This window comes from Myotis brandtii, unplaced genomic scaffold, assembly GCF_000412655.1.
Source record: "Myotis brandtii unplaced genomic scaffold, ASM41265v1 scaffold215, whole genome shotgun sequence".
Taxonomy (NCBI): Eukaryota; Metazoa; Chordata; class Mammalia; order Chiroptera; family Vespertilionidae; genus Myotis; species Myotis brandtii.
Window position 1 is genome coordinate 5637941 of NW_005358043.1, and position 16500 is coordinate 5654440.

The 16500-nt window shown below is 35.8% G+C and overlaps 1 protein-coding gene across 1 annotated transcript in view; it reads right to left on the reverse strand.

Moving 5' to 3' along the window:
- The window catches only part of PLXDC2 (plexin domain containing 2), a 451667-nt gene that overhangs the window by 185771 nt on the left and 249396 nt on the right, over window positions 1-16500 (reverse strand). Inside the window, exon 3 of the mRNA XM_014539380.1 lies at window positions 12771-12917. Coding sequence (XP_014394866.1) covers window positions 12771-12917 — 147 coding nt within the window. The remainder of the gene's footprint in view (window positions 1-12770; window positions 12918-16500) is intronic.

Genomic DNA, 16500 nt, shown 5'->3' on the forward strand with positions numbered 1-16500 from the left:
TAAAAGCTTGAAGACAGAAACTGCTTAAGAAGAGTTAAGAATCTGGAAAAGAAACTTTTATAATTCTCAAAACCATTTTTAATGTCATTAATAAAAACTGCTTTTTGTTTTAAGACAGCTTCTTCTTCATAGTAATAAAGCTACATTTTCTGGTTCTCCCAAGTCTTTATGCCATCTTTATAAGGCATAATCCTGCTGAAAGCAGCTTGTGGAACAAAAATTGGTGGTAACTAAACTTTTAATAATTGATGATGTCCTGAGTCCATGAGAGCAAATGGTCTTAAAAATATAGGAGTATTTATTTATTGAAAAATAAATTCATGGATTAATCACTAATTTCTATACATATATCTTAACATTCCATTTTTAAATAATTCAAATAAGTTTTTATTTATCTTGAAGCTTTCTAATAGCTGAGATATTATTTTAAGTAGTAATAGTAGTAAAGTGAGATTTGTGCTATTGTTTTGAAAAAGTAGGTCAAATAAATCTTGAGTCAAACCATTTTCAGTATATTTACTTATGCTAGGTATTAACTTTGAGAAGACTTGCAAAACTTGAGAAAAATTACCTTATGTTTTACCTAAATGGCACTTTATAGTGATAATGGCTTTTATCTGAACTACCTAAATAAATGATCTTATTTCTAGTAAGATTTATGTCTCTAATAGCTAAAAATGATTAAATAATCATTACTTATTAGATAACTTTTTAATAGATAACTCTGAATAAATTAAATTTTTTAACTGGGGTGTAATACATTCTTCCAAAATGCAAGTAACAATTGACTGTCTTTCTTGGAAATGAATAAGGCCCAAATAAAACACATTCACCTATTAGTGCTTAAAATAGATTACTGCAGTCTCGCTCCTTTGCTAACCATAAGACACACATTTTACAATCTTCTTTTAATGGAATTAGATGGAGAAATATTTTTAAATTTTAAATGGTTCTTTCCTTAATTTTGAATGATCTAGCATGTTTTGAAGTCATAGAGACTTCAAATTACATCCCAGTTTGATTCTTAGAAGCTGTGTGATTTCATAAGTCATTTAACTCTTTAAGCCACAGTTTGCTCACCTGTAAAGTCCAGACACTTCTTTAAAGATTATTATAAGGATCAAGTGATCAAATGACACTTGACCCTACATAAGCACTGACTGGATGGTGGCTACTATCAGATTATGTACATGAAGGTATCTAGCGTAGTTCCTTAAAACAAGTTTCCTAAACAAAAAAGTGGCTCCTATTTAATTCCTAATAAATAGCTGGAAATGATTTAGTATATGTTGTCTCTAATAACAATGCAGGCAAATTACTTCTCTAATAGAGTCATAGCACAATCAGATATTATGTTTCTGAGCAATATTATGGTGCCCTCATTTGTATTATATTGAAGTGATTATGACTACTGTGTTTACTAATGTTAGGAGAATGAAATTAACATTTAATATATCAGACATTATGCTAAGTATTTTATCTGTTTTTAGCAAATATAAATGCTAAAATAAGGTGAACGTATGATGAAAAACAGAATATTTGTATAGTTGTAAAATATCTTGCAAAAAGATACTTGATAAATACAAAAAACAACAACAACAGTGACTTTACAGCAAAGAAACAAAACCTGGCAGACATCACATTAAGCAGATGATCAAAGATAACATCACCAGTGACAAGACATAGTGACATCATGTACCTCCTGATATGCTACACAGTGGAGGACAAAATACCATTGCTGTGGTATTCTGGCCAAAAGCAGAGACCTGTGTTTCCTCATGAAGACACAAAGGTTTTTAAGACAAACCCAAATCAGGGAAACTATAATAACTGGCCAATACTCTTTGAAAGAGTAGAGTTCATGAGAGACAAAGAAAGAATGAGGAACTGTTGGAGGAGATTAGGAGATTGGATAAATAAATGCAGTGTGGGCCCTAGATTGGATTCTGGATAAGAAAAAAAGAGGATAATTTACAAATTATGAATAAGGCCTATAGCTTAGTTAAGAGTATAGTAACAGTGTTAATAGCTTGGTATTGATAATTGTACCATGAGTATGTAAGGTGTTAACATTTGGGAATGCTGGGTAGTAAATGATATCTGGGAACGCTTTCAATAATCCCTGCACGGTTTTTTATCAGCCTGAAATTATTTTTTATAAACTTAACAAGAAAAGGTCAAGTAGTAAATTCACACCACAATAAGTAGTGGAGCCAGGATTTCAATCCACATAGGTTTGACTCCAAAACACTGTCTTAAAACCTACATCATTCTATCCCCCTTCTTTCATACTAGGTAATTCTTTTCCTACATGTCATCAGACTTCCCATAACTGTGTTTTCTACCTGGAATCCTTAATATTGCAGTCATATGCTTTGCTCTTATTAGATGTAACAATTTTCTTTAACATGTAATAACAATGCATGAGGCCACAGTAAAAAATTAAAAATTTTAAAAAAAGACAAAATCTGAAAAAGGTGTAGAACAGTCTTCTCAGATGAAATGCATGGAATGATGGGCACTAGACTAAGAGAGCACCATGCTGGGTGGAGCCACAGTGCTGGGTGGAGCCACAGTGCTGGGTGGAGCCACAGTGTGCTACACCCCATGGAGGTCTGATGGCAACACAGTAGGTCCCTTCTCACCAGGTGATGGGCACAACCTAAACCACTTGTATTTTTCACACTGGGGTTCAGATGCTTCCATTTCTTACCTTCTGAGGATAGATCCAGGGACCTATTTTCTAAATTTCCAGAACATTTCTTTCCTTTTTTACAATTCTTAATGGTAATTGCCCTTCACTGATTTAGTCACCTGTGTAACGGAAATCAAGTCACTTCTAACAGTACTATAAATAGTACTGAAAGATAGCGGAGGGATATAAATATAAGCATATACACATGTATGTTTGTAGATATAGCTATAGATAGAAACATTTTAATTGACATATTTCCACAACAAGCAATAATTAAAGAGAGAAAATGGACTGTGGAGAGGCATATACATGTGGAATAGCAATGCAAACTTCTGATATAGGCTCTAAAATAAGATTCTGCTTCTAGTCCAAATATGAGCTGAGTATATTCCAGAAAAAAAAATAGCTGCAGTGGGCACAATAATTCATAATGCTTTTACGATCAAGGATTTGTTATAAAATGGTATTTTAACCAACTCTCACACTCTGGGAGGAGAGAACAGGACATGGGTCATTGATCCAGTGACTGAAAACACTGCAAACCTAATTAAAAGATCAAAATGTTCAGGGAAATTGGCTAATCAATATGCAAATGTAAGGACAAGAGACTGGCTATTCAGTCTTTTAGGAAAAAAAAAGCCCATCAATTGAATTGATTTTTTGAGTTAGGAATTCTAACCGCTTCAGCGCTTTTTTTCATAACAGAATTGAGAACTTCATTAACCCTGGATATTGAATGGCACTGTGCATGGGCCTATTCATAAATTAGAAAACAACATGTAAACATTTTGCAGGTACCTGATGCTCACTCATGTGAAACAGAGTAAGTGAACTAGCGCCATATCTCTGGCCTCTCACAGTGCATGACTGCCAGCAAACACCTGACTTATAGGTGCTTGCCTATACTTGGGCATTTTGAGAATTATTCAAATTAGTTAGGTAACTATCCTTCAGGCGGGGTGCAGAACAACAGCAGGTTCCAGGGCACAGAGAAAGCACAACAGGATTTGTAAAGAAACCCCTTAAGGGTAGGTGGGGAGGGCGAGAAGCAGAAAAAGCCAATTCTGGGTTTTTTACCTTGCTCTAGAAGCAACGCCCTGGGTCCCCAAAGGCTTCTCAAGCCAGAGTGTGCCTAGGAAACACTTAGGGTTCTGGTTAAAATGCAGATTCCGAATTGGTAGGTCTGGGGTGAATGGGCTAAAATTCTGTGTTTCTAATAAGCTCTCCTCAGGGAGCCCACTTTGAATAGCAAGACTTGATGTCATATCAATGGTCTTTGGAACTCTAAAACAACTGCTATGAGGACTTTGACAGGCGTGAAATGGATTAAAAGGATAAATAGACTTGATTCTGGATAACATCATCTTGCTTCGCCTGGTAGCACTTACATGTCCTGAAATTTTCCATTTGAGGAATCGAAGCATAGCAGTACCTGCTTGCCAAGTCCCTTTAAAGCAATGATTTGCTAATGCTCTTTGCAGCCCTAGTACACCTGAGGGCAATGACACTCCTGTTACTTCCTTGACCAGTGATCCTCAAACAGGGTAGGCAGGAAAAATACTCCTATTAGTTTATCCTTTGCAGTTTAAAAAGTCCCTCTCTTGCCTTCGTTGATTACAATCTGTCCTCCCTTTCCTGTCAGTGGAAAGTGACTGTTTTAAAGTAAAATATTTGCATAATGATTATTAGTATCAATGAAACCGACATCTACAACACTGTGCCAGCCACTGAATTAAGCACTGTACAAATGTTAAATCTTTTAATTCTAATGTCAACCTTAAAAGGTTGATACTGTTATCATTCCATTTTATAGATGAGGAATTAATAGAGTAAATAACATGTTCAAAATCACCCAGCTAGTAGTTGGAAAAGTAGGGGTTGGGGGGAGGGGAAGGCAGACTCAAAATCCAGGCAGCCTAAGTCCATCTCCTTAAACACTATTAGCAAGCTGCCCCTCAACAGACATGCTATGATTGGAAATTCAATGCAGGGAGAGTGACAAAAAATTCAAAACTTGATTACAGGTTGAAATTGAAATTGGGACAAGTTCAATGTTAACTCTTCAAGTTAACTCCTCTTTTGCTAACTTCTCTTTTTCTTAATTTTGTATTTGGAAATATTTTCAAATTTTAAAAAGTTACAAAAATAATAGAAAGAGTCCCCTATATATTTATGCAGATCACCAATATTTATTAACATTTAGTCACATTTGCCAACTTATGGATTTTTCAAAAGTTAAGGAAATTGATGCCTCTCAATACAGTCTCTCAGAGCTGCTCCCTTTGACACTCTCGCATATCTACAGGTTAACCTGTCTGGGAGCAGGGCCCAGATGCTTAAACTTGGCCTATTTATCAAGAGTGAATCTTACTTGGCATTTCTTCTCAGCTGCTGCATGATAAGAAATTTCTGGCATTACATCTTAAAGTAGAGGCCCAGTGCACGAATTCATGCACAGGTGGGGTCCCTCAGTCTGGCCTGCGATCAAGGACGATCGGGGCTGTCTCGACCAGTCCCTATCGGGCCGATGGGGGCTGGCCAGCCAGGGAGGGATTGTGGGAGGTTGGCCAGCTGGGGAGGGACTGTGGGAGGGCTCCAGGGCGTGTCCGGCCCTTTTGCCCAGTCCCCATCAGCCAGACCTCAGTAGCAAGCTAACCTATCCATCGGAGCATCTGCCCCCTGGTGGTCAGTGCGTGTCATAGCAACTGGTTGACCAATCGGCCGGACACTTAGCATATTATGCTTTTATTATATAGGATAAGAGTAGCTTACAGGAGGTTCACTTCCAGACGCATTGGCATTTTAACAAAGCAACTTAGTGAAGAAAGAGACACTCATATTCTGGGGCTGGACTCAGGCACAGCAAAGTTCTGGTGATAAGCCAATGTATAAATAAACCATGTGACATGTTGATTATTCCCAAGGGCAGCGATTTCCAACCGGTGTGTCCAAAGAGGCACACTGGTGTGCAGCAAGAATTTTTAAAACATGCAGCACCTGACTCTTTAGTCAGGAGCACTGACCTCTTTTCCCTTAGATTGTCAAATTTAAAAAAAAAAAAAATGACAACAGTCAACAAAACAAAAGCCATCTGGTGTGAATGAATAAAAATTATGCCTATTTTTTTTGTCAGATTGGCAAAAATTATAATATCTATTTCAGTGTGCCGAAGAATTTTAGTAATTAGTTTGTGTGTGCCATGAGATGAAAAAGGTTTTGAAAATCTCTGCCTCGGGTAATCATCTACAACTTAAGAGATAGGTTATAATTTGGTAAGTAGAAACAGACAAAAATAAAATATATTGAAAATAGCTATAAAATATTTTTAAAAGATATAAAAATACTAAATTGTCAAGGAAATCTTCATCTGAAAATGTCTTGTCTTTTACCTCCTATAATTTAAGATATTTCACAAGAATTAAATGTACTTGCTTTTAGTTGTAGTCACTCTTACCTTCATCTGAAAATGTCTTTTACCTCCTATAATTTAAGATATTCATAGGAATTAAATGTACTTGCTTTTAGTTGTAGTCACTCTTAAGAAATATTATATTTCATCTACATTTTGCCAACTTTTCTCGTACAAAATAGTCATGTGTAAGCTTAATCACTGAGTAGCTTCAGGATGAGAATGTTTTGTACTCATGTTATCTAAAATTAACCACTGGTATGTCTTCATGGGTTCATGGAGAGATCCCAGAAAAGATAATAAAAAATAGGTTGGAGAATCCAGGATGAAAGACAGGAGTAAATGGACTTATTTATTCCACTTGAGACATGGCTGAGGGTCCTATTTTAGCAGCTTTATGATTATGAAAGATTAATGTGAAATCTAAGAGAGTTTCATAGAAACCTCAAGTAGTCACCTCACTTGTGACTTTAAAAAGCTGAGTAGATATCTGCCTACTAGAATTATTTTACAGCCATCACTGGTAACAGAGAACGTATAAAATTACCTCCCAATGTTCCTACGTTAATTCTACATAAAGAATGGTGCCCACCCCCAACTAAAGACACAATATGGAGAATGAAGATGACATTGACCTGAAATATGATGAACTCAAGTATGATTTTTAAAAAAAGAATGTCTTGCTTTGGAAACCTAAGGCTTGTTATATGCATAAGAATTGATCACTGAGGGCTTCATAAGGCTGCTGCTATCTTCAAGAATCACCAAAGGACCTGCAATGTCTAAAATCCGGTTCTTAGATTCAGGAAGGGTATCAAGGGTATCTTAAATGATTAGTAATTTATATAATTAGATCAGCAAAAGAAGTTTACTAAACTCAGCAACTTGAATGGGCCAAGAAGTGTTTAATGTGTTCTTAACGCCACCAGTGGAAGAGACTAGCTCTTTCCATTACTTCCTGGCTCTGAGGCAGGTGGACCAGCCTGTTTCCCTGGCATCCAGAGGAACAGAAGTCAGTTTCTCTAATCTCATGTGATAATGCTGAATGGATCACAAGCCCTCAAATAACACGTCTTCAGTAGAGAGAGAATTATTCTCAGAATTGGTAGGTGACTATTTGAAATAGTAAGAGTAAAATGAATGAAACCAAAATCAAGCTGGAAAGACACGTGCAGGCACAACTCATCTCAGTTTGTTATTAAACTAGAGGAAAATCCCATGAGCAAAACCAAGTAAGGCCAGGTGGATGGACTGTGGGTGTCTTACTTGAAATGAAATAATTCAAAAGACAGAGAGCAGCAAGTTTATTCACCCAACCCAAACAAAAATAAGTAAAAGCAACTTGTTAGATACTGTGAACAAGACACGGGCAGAAATGTGTGGTCTAGATAATAGCCTAATAGAAACAGTAATTTAAATTGCCGTTAGAGTTAATCATTTAGAGAAATTAGCATTTATCAGTAGATTTTCTGATGCACAGAAAAAAATGAAATTGCATAATATGAGCAAACAATGGACTATAATCACAATTGGCATCCAAATTTAGCTCTCCCAACATCAATATTATGCAAATGTAAGACTGATAGAAATGCTAGTTGAAATGATGCTATTTTCCTGGGGGGGAAAAAAGAAAATAAACTGCAGAAAACGTCATTTTTTTAAATGAAGCTTTCTGCTTATAAATCAAGTAGTCTGAGGATCTCTGCCAAGAACAGTGTTATTAAAATTTAGAACAATCACCATGTCAAAACTACAAGTTTCATCAAAAACCTTGCCTGCAATATGACAGAGAGGTACAGAGTAGCACTTCATTTCATTTTGCTGAGGTTTCTCATATAAAGAATCAATCTTTTTTTTACTAACATAGAGAAAGATACAATTTTATAAGCTAAGCGTGGGCTTATATCTGGCAAAGAGCACATTGACAATTTCTTGGCAAAATAAAGTATATGGAGATATAATATTGATATTAATATCTATCTACCTATATTCTTAGAGAATACTTAGAAATTAGCTTTTTGGGGGTTTATTATGTTTTTGGACTCTCTAATAACAATGCATTTGCAATCTCATTTTTCTTTGATATTCTCATAGCTATTTCATTTTTATTCTCAAATGAGAACTGAAGGGTAGTCAAGGTGGGCAGGTTGTAAAAGTAAAATGCAGAGAGTCCAAAACCTGAGAAAAAAAATTTTGGAGCCAAGGTTTTATAACTTCTATAACCCCAAACTCCTTCCACCAGAGAGTGGTAGCAAGTTGTAAAGCAGAATTTGATAAACCATAGTTTCAGAAGGCAAAATAATTCTAATTTGACTAGCTACTGAATCAAACTTTGTGCCCAGCAATGGATGAAAGTATATGATTTAGAAATATAGAAAATAATCTCAAAATTATGAAATTTGAAGTTCCACACAGAGGGAAAGAAACAGGTACAAACAGGTTCCTAGGTTTGTAGTTAGTAACTTCCAGAGCTACAACCTGACAACTGTATGACTTTCAATAACGGAAAACAAATCAAACACAACAACCTAAAACAAATAAGTACCAGTAATTGAATATAAAGTGCTGGCTCATTGCTTGCCATATGGTAGGGACTTACTGCAAGTTTTTTCAACTTTATCTAGGAATACAAGATCCTTCCTTTAATTTGTCAAAGGTAAAAGTAGGTTTTAACATCTGCTTTATTTTTTTTTAATAATAATTTAAGAAATGTTATTTAAACCAAAATGCACAATGGGGAGGTTTGAAAGAACATGTAATGAAATTGCAATATACATATGTAATGTAAATACTGAGTATATCTTACATATAAAAAGAAAAAGAAGTTAGTGTGTTCTATCATGTAAAACATGAATTAAATGATTTAGAAACAAATACTCAGCTGTGAAATTTTAAGATACTAGAGGCCCGGTGCACGAAATTTGTGTACTCGGGGGTCCCTCAGCCCAGCCTGCGCCCTCATGCAGTCCGGGAGCCCTTAGGGGATGTCTGACTGATGGCTTAGGTGGGGAGCAGGCCTAAGCCGTTAGTCGGATATCCTTAGCACTGCTGAGGAGGCAGGAGAGGCTCCCACCGCCGCTGCTGCACTTGTCAGCCATGAACCTGGCTTCTGGCTGAGCGGTGCTCCCCCTGTGGGAGCGCACTGACATCCAGGGGGCAGCTCCTGTGTTGTGAGGCTGCCCTCTGCTGGTCAGTGTGCATCATAGTGACCGGTCATTCCACTGTTTGGTCTATTTGCATATTAGCCTTCTATCATATAGGATTATGTTAATGGAGAACAGGGATAACTTTTACTGTTTCCACCCTCCTCCTCTTTCTAGAATATTAATTTATGATCCCAAAATGGCTTTGGACCACATTTATGAGTGATGGTGGAAGAGGGAAAAATATTTTTTTTAAAATTATGCTACCAAGTCAGACACTCCTTTGTCTTCCTCTGACCAATTCTGAGGAAGCCAGGAAAGAGGAAGGTCGCTGTGTCTTCAAAAAAATCAATCTTCTAGCTTTCTCACTCTACCTCCTGCTTACTCAGGGCTGGATTACTTAACTAACTGCTCCTGGGTCTGCCCCTAGGTATATAATTTCTTCTTCTTCTTCTTTTTTTTTTTTTTGACCTTGGACATGCAAATTATATCCTTTGGTGATGAGATTATAAAAACTTCCCTCTTCTTTTAGGGCTTAAATGTTTGCAGCCAAATTACCAGAGAGCATTGCATCAAGAATTATGATAATCATGACATCAGTAAACCAAGTCAACCTGGATGTCTTGTTTCCCATTTGCCATTTTCCCTTGTGCTAAAACCTCTCAGTAACATCACAGGGAGAACAGCTGTGTTATGGTGTGTGTGTTCTGTGAAGGTTGAAGGGAGGGGTTCTGTGGATATTACTGAGTCCCCTAGTGTCTTAACATTAGAAATCTGTCCTCATCTCTAACAACCTGATTCTACTCAGAGGAAGGCGTAATGGAAACAGAGCAGAGAGATCCAGGAAGGATTGGAAATGTGGGGAGGCCAATTGAGGACATGTTAAACCATGCATCACTCTTTACAAATTATAAATCTCATACTAATTTTTATGAAAGAATGTAGAAACATTTTTAAATGTTCTATTAATTTATAAGTTTCCAGATATAAAATTTAATTAAATGGAGTCCAATTGGCACATTTTTCTACTGAAGAAAAGAAAACCCTTGTGTACTATTGGTGGGGATGTAAATTGGTGCAGCCACTATGGAAAATAATATGGAGGTTTTTTGAAAAATTAAAAGTAGAACTACCATATGATCTAGCGATTCCACGTCTGGGTATTTAGCTGAAGAAATATATACCACTAATTCAAAAAGATGCAGCCCTATGTTCATTGTAGCATTATTTACAATAGCCAATATATGGAAGCAACCTAAATGTTCATTAATAGACAAATAAATAAAAAAGATGTGGTATGTATGTACAATGGAATATTACTCAGTCATAAAAAAATAAATGAAATCTTACTATTTGCAACAACATGGATGAACCTGGAGGATATTATGCTACGTAAAATAAGTCAGATAGAGAAAAACAGATTCCTTATGATTTTATATTTAGGTAGAATTCAGAAAACAAAATAAACAAAGAAAAAAAAGTAATAATATTGAAGGGAAGCAGAGTTTTCCATTCTAAAATATGTTTTTGGGGATATTATTTTTAAAGCTGGATATTTTCAAGAAAGAAGACTCAGGAAAAACCTTTGGCCCCTTACCCACCTAAAGGAATTTAGATAGAAAACCTGCTCCAGGAAGAGAACTATCATCTTAGATAACATGGATTATGAATTAAGTGCGATTGACAGGGAGGAAGCTAGTAAGAACCTTTTGATCAAAGTCCTCACTGGGTCCCTTTGTTAAGTATGGCCCAGCAAGCATTTATTTACCAAACATTTGCTGTTTCATCTCCATGTGAATTGCCTTCCCACCCTTTAAAATCCCAAACCATAACTCCCAACCCCCTTTCCCCTAAGCTTGAGAGGGCATGTAAGCCTCATCTGTCCTATATATATTTTAGTAAAGCAAAGTGGAATTTACTGAAGATGCAATAGCTTTCTAATAGACACTGTCCTACTATAATCATTTTGTCTTCTTTTGAAGATCAATTCTAAACCCAACAGTGAATCATTTCTGAATCTGTCATCTTGCCTGGGGTTGCTTGAATATGGAAAAGCCAGATGATGAAATTCAGCAAGGAAAGGTGGCTACTTTGTAGTGTTTTTGTGTGTATGTTGTTGTTGTTGTTTTTAATCCTAACCCTGGGACATGTTTTTTATTGATTTGAAAGAGAGAGGAAAGGGATATAAGGCGGGGGGAGGGGGGGGAGAGAGAAACATCCATAGGTTTCATCCCATACACGCCCCGAACAAGAATACAACCCACAACCTTTCAGTGTATGGGAGGACACTCTAACCCACAGAGTCACCCAGCCAGGGCAAGCTGGCTACTTTGCTTCTCTGTCTCAGAAAACATGTGCTCTATATTGAAAATTGAATAAATCATTATGGTGGATTATAATTAACTTCCATTTTAACTGTTAGAAGTTGACCTCCTGAAATAGGAAAGTCTAGTACATATATATACAATAAAGGCTGTGGCCAAAATTTTTGATATTTTACATTTACCTAATCCATGCCTCTTTGAGTCACTTAACCCATTGAGTCTTTATATCAGGGGTCCTCAAACTGCGGCCCGGGGGCCACATGCAAATATAAATATTGTATTTGTTCCCATTTTGTTTTTTTACTTCAAAATAAGATATGTGCAGTGTGCATAGGAATTTGTTCATAGGTTTTTTTTTAAACTATAGTCCGGCCCTCCAACGGTCTGAGGGACAGTGAACTGGCCCCACTTACTAATTAGAGACTTGTAGGTAGATTCCTTATTTTTCCAAGACTCCATTCTCTCATCTGCAATATCTGCACAGTAATAATATTGAAATCATAGGGTCGTTGTGAACATTGAAAAGCTAACCTGCATAAGCATTCAGTCTATAAGGTAGAAAAGGATAACAATGACCATGTGAGGTGAATCCTATATAACTTCCCCTGTCATCCTTACCATACAGATGTGCAAACTGTGACTCAGAATAGTTACATTATTTGTTTAAGAAACCACAGCTGGTAAATAATGAACTCAGGCTTAAAATATAATTGGAGACTTCTTGGTTTAATTTTTTCCTTTATATCAAACTTCTTCACTTAGATCTTTATCTTGGTCTATATGTGTATCAGAATCATAAATGTTTCTGGTTACATCTTTCCCAGGCCAAGAGTAAGAAACCCATGCAAAATGGAAGATACTAAATTAATGTAATTTTTAAAAAATATTGTCTAAACTCATGGATCACAAGAAAACCTGAAAACCATCCAAGATCTATCTCAACATTGAATATGTAACTCATCCTCTCATTAGGAAAATTGTTAATTAATTTAATTAATAGTTTAATTAAAGGTGGCTTCTCAAAATAATTATTCTTCATTTTCTATAATATCTTATATGCAATTATTAATCTAAATTGCAGTTGCAGAACTAAATATACTTGAACAGTGATCATAACAAGAAATGTTGATATGTCAATTAAAACAAAATTTTTTTTTGCAGCAGCAGGAAAAATAAAATTGAAATGTCAAAGCACTTACTGCAGCTTGTCGATGAGTATTGGAAAGTATTCCATGAATCTTCACTTTGTCCTTTTCCATTTGGTCTATGTTCACCCACAAATCCCGGCTGGCCGAATCAGATGGACCATATATCCGAGATATATAGTAATTGTGATCTGTGTCCTCCTGTTATAATAGAGAAAAATGCACATAAAGAACAGAGTATGGATGGACCTTGAGGGCAGTATGCTAAGTGAAATAAGTAATAATAGAGAAAAATGCACATAAAGAACAGAGCATGGATGAACCTTGAGGGCAGTATGCTAAGTGAAATAAGTCAGAGACAGATAAGTACTGTATGTTCTTATATGTGCAATCTAAAAACGCTGAACTCATAGAAACAGGGTAGGATGGTGGTTACCAGGGGCTGGGGTTTTGGAGAAACGGGGAGATGTTGGCCAAAGGGTACAAACTGCCAGCTATAAAATGAATAAGTTCTGGGGATCTCCTGTACAGCATGGTGACTATAGTTAATACTGTAATACATGTACAGTATTATGTACTTGAAAGTTGTTAAGAGAGTAGATTTTAAATGTTCTTCCCACAACAAAGAACCGGTAATTATGTGATATGATGTCAGTGTTAGCTAACGCTATCATGGAAATTATTTTGTAATATATTATTGTACCAAAATCAACATATTTTATAGATAAACTTACACAATGCTACATGTCAACTTTATCTCAATAGGGGTGGAGAGAAAAGAAGCACTTAATCCAATGTATGTAATTTACAGAGTTATAGACAGTTTCATGAAAAAGAAAAAAAAGTCAGTTCTCAAAAGAAATGAACAGAGACATGATTCCCAAAATCCTTAAAATACAAACTAAATAATGATACCATGACATTAAAAATGTTAGCATTCTTCGAAACAACTAAAGGAGTTAACCTCTAATGGATGTGAATTAGATAAAAGATATATAAAATTAGTAAGCTTCTTTAGAAGAAATTTATAAATAAACACTAGTCTTTCTATTACAGGGATCTCTCTAATTGCTGACCAAAGAAAATGCCACTCTTGGAACTATTTAATGAAAACTTGAACTATAATTACCGCTGAGTGACAACAAATTCAAACTTCTCTTCTTTAAAGCTGGGGTTTTTAGGGCCTGCTTTAAGTTAAAGATCCTAGAAATGGATAATATATTTTTCTCTATAATTGGGGTTACTAAATTCTACTTTTATGTGATTCTCATTATTGGTATCACCATGGTGCCAGCTACAGAACCTTTATTTTTTATGTCTCTCGCTCAGTGCAAAGACTTAAATGTTTTAAAAGGCAATTTTGGAGAGAAACTCCCGGAAAATAAAATGATTCTTGACTAATTCAAATTGCAAATATATATATTTTTTACCACGAAATGTAATTGTGCATATCCATTTGTGGAACCCACTAGATAGAATGTATTTTAAAACATTCAGGTATATGTAAGAATAATGGTTATTGAATAGAGGGTCTGTGATTTGAATAATAATGTTTGAGATGTGAATATTGTCTAATGCATTTATTAGTTGTTCTAATTAAATAAAGTACAATTATTCTTGAAATCTTGTCAAAACAAGAATCCCAGCTACCTTTTCACAAGCCATCAGGCTAGATATATATAGAAAACTGACTACACAAAGGAAGGGAATATTTTTAGTACTAGATTTTGCTGCGTGACTAAAAAAAAAATATTGACCCTAAATATAAATATTGAGAACAGTGATTATATATTAACATTAAGATTTTTTTTAAAAGTTCCTAAGTAAACCTCCAATTAAACTCTGGGTATAACATTGAATTGTGTGTATACCGATAAGAAAATTATGCAGAGAAAGGAGAAAAAAGGAGATACAAAGGAAGAAGAAGGAAGAAGATTCCATGCAGCCCAAGAGAGATTTAAGAGGGCTTCCAGCACTCCCTTCCAGAAGATTAAGACACTGATTATGTAAGTTTGGGGGGAGGGGGTAACAAGCATTGCGACTATGTTGCCAGCGGGTCTTCCCTGTTGACTGGCGCTTCACCACTGGAAACTTCTGAGGTGGGTCCCCTCCTTGCCATTGGGCACAAGCCATTCTGCACATGTCACTCCAAAGGCCACAAGGGCTGGTGGGGATCATGAGCACACACGCATGGTAAGCAAGACCAACTAGTGAGACATCTAGAAGCTTAAAGGGGATACTTTCTCTTATTCTGATTGCTGAGAAATGTAGGTGTGAGACTTGAACTACTTGCCCACATGTTGCTGCCAAGAGGAAACCGGGCCTGAAGACACAGCAAACACAGATGAGAACAGAATAACAATCAATGCAAAGAAAAAGCCAGATCCCTGATCAGGTACATATAAGTGTGACCTACACTTGGGTGTGTTAACCATGAAATCTCTTTTATTGTTAAAACACCTTTTGTTGGGTAATTGTCAACTAAAAGAATCCTAACTGACAAACAAGTTTCCCTAACTTGCAACCAAAAGAGACTCAACTTAAGCAACACGCTGAAGAAGGCAAACTAATCTAGAGATTTACACATCTGTATAACAAGCATCTCCCATTCAATTCTGGTATTCTAGCCAATCACATAGCAGAAATGAGAATTTAAATCTAACTTGCCAGAAATCATCAGATCTGAATAACAAGTGATAATGATTCATGTAATTTCCCAACGAGTCATATAAAGGGGTGGTTTTGAAGAAAATTGTCTATGAGTTTAAATAAGAATTTTAATTTTTCCCTATTGCTAGAATTATTATAAACAGTTCAGCAACACTAAAGTCAGAGATGTAATCTTTAGGTGAATTATGTAACAGATTCTATGATGCTGCCAAATTCCCACATAAATACCAAATAGTATTCTCTTTAAAACTGCAGATTTTCACTATAGAATTCAGTATAATTATTGCAATCAGCACATTTAAAAGGACTTTGGTATTTCCCTTAACACCTATATCTCTGTAATTAATCAAGATATAGTCTTAGCCCTAACCGGTTTGGCTCAGTGGATAGAGCGTCAGCCTGTGAACTGAAGGGTCCCAGGTTCGATTCCAGTCAAGGGCATGTACTTTGGTTGCAGGCACATCCCCAGTAGGGGGTGTGCAGGAGGCAGTTGATTGATGTTTCTAACTCTCTATGCCTTTCCCTTCCTCTCTGTAAAAAAATCAATAAAATATTTTTTAGAAAAGATATAGTCTTAAAGTTAACATAAAGAATAATATCATTATGCTTAAATAATGATTATCTGCAAAAATATACATGTTGCCTAATTACAATCTCTGATACGGGTATGTGATAATACACCTTTATTTTTACTCATTTTTAGAAAGATATAGTCTTAAAGTTAACATAAAGAATAATATCATTATGCTTAAATAATGATTATCTGCAAAAATATACATGTTGCCTAATTACAATCTCTGATACGGGTATGTGATAATACACCTTTATTTTTACTCACATCTTTGAAAATATTGAAAAGCTAAAGATTGACCTTGGTGTTTGACAAGTTTGTCAATTGCCATGGCAACTTTTATTCAAAGAGGAAGACTATTTTTTTACCCAGGAATTTAGAGACATAAGTTATTGAGTTCCAGGGCAAAGCACTGGGCTCAGTTATTCAGGGGAGCCATAAAATAGCTGTCTTAAGATGTGACATTTCAGCGCTATTAAATGATAGGGACCATATCCTGTCCTGTATGGGAGTAATGGCACTTAAAGAGTTGTCAATAGCCAA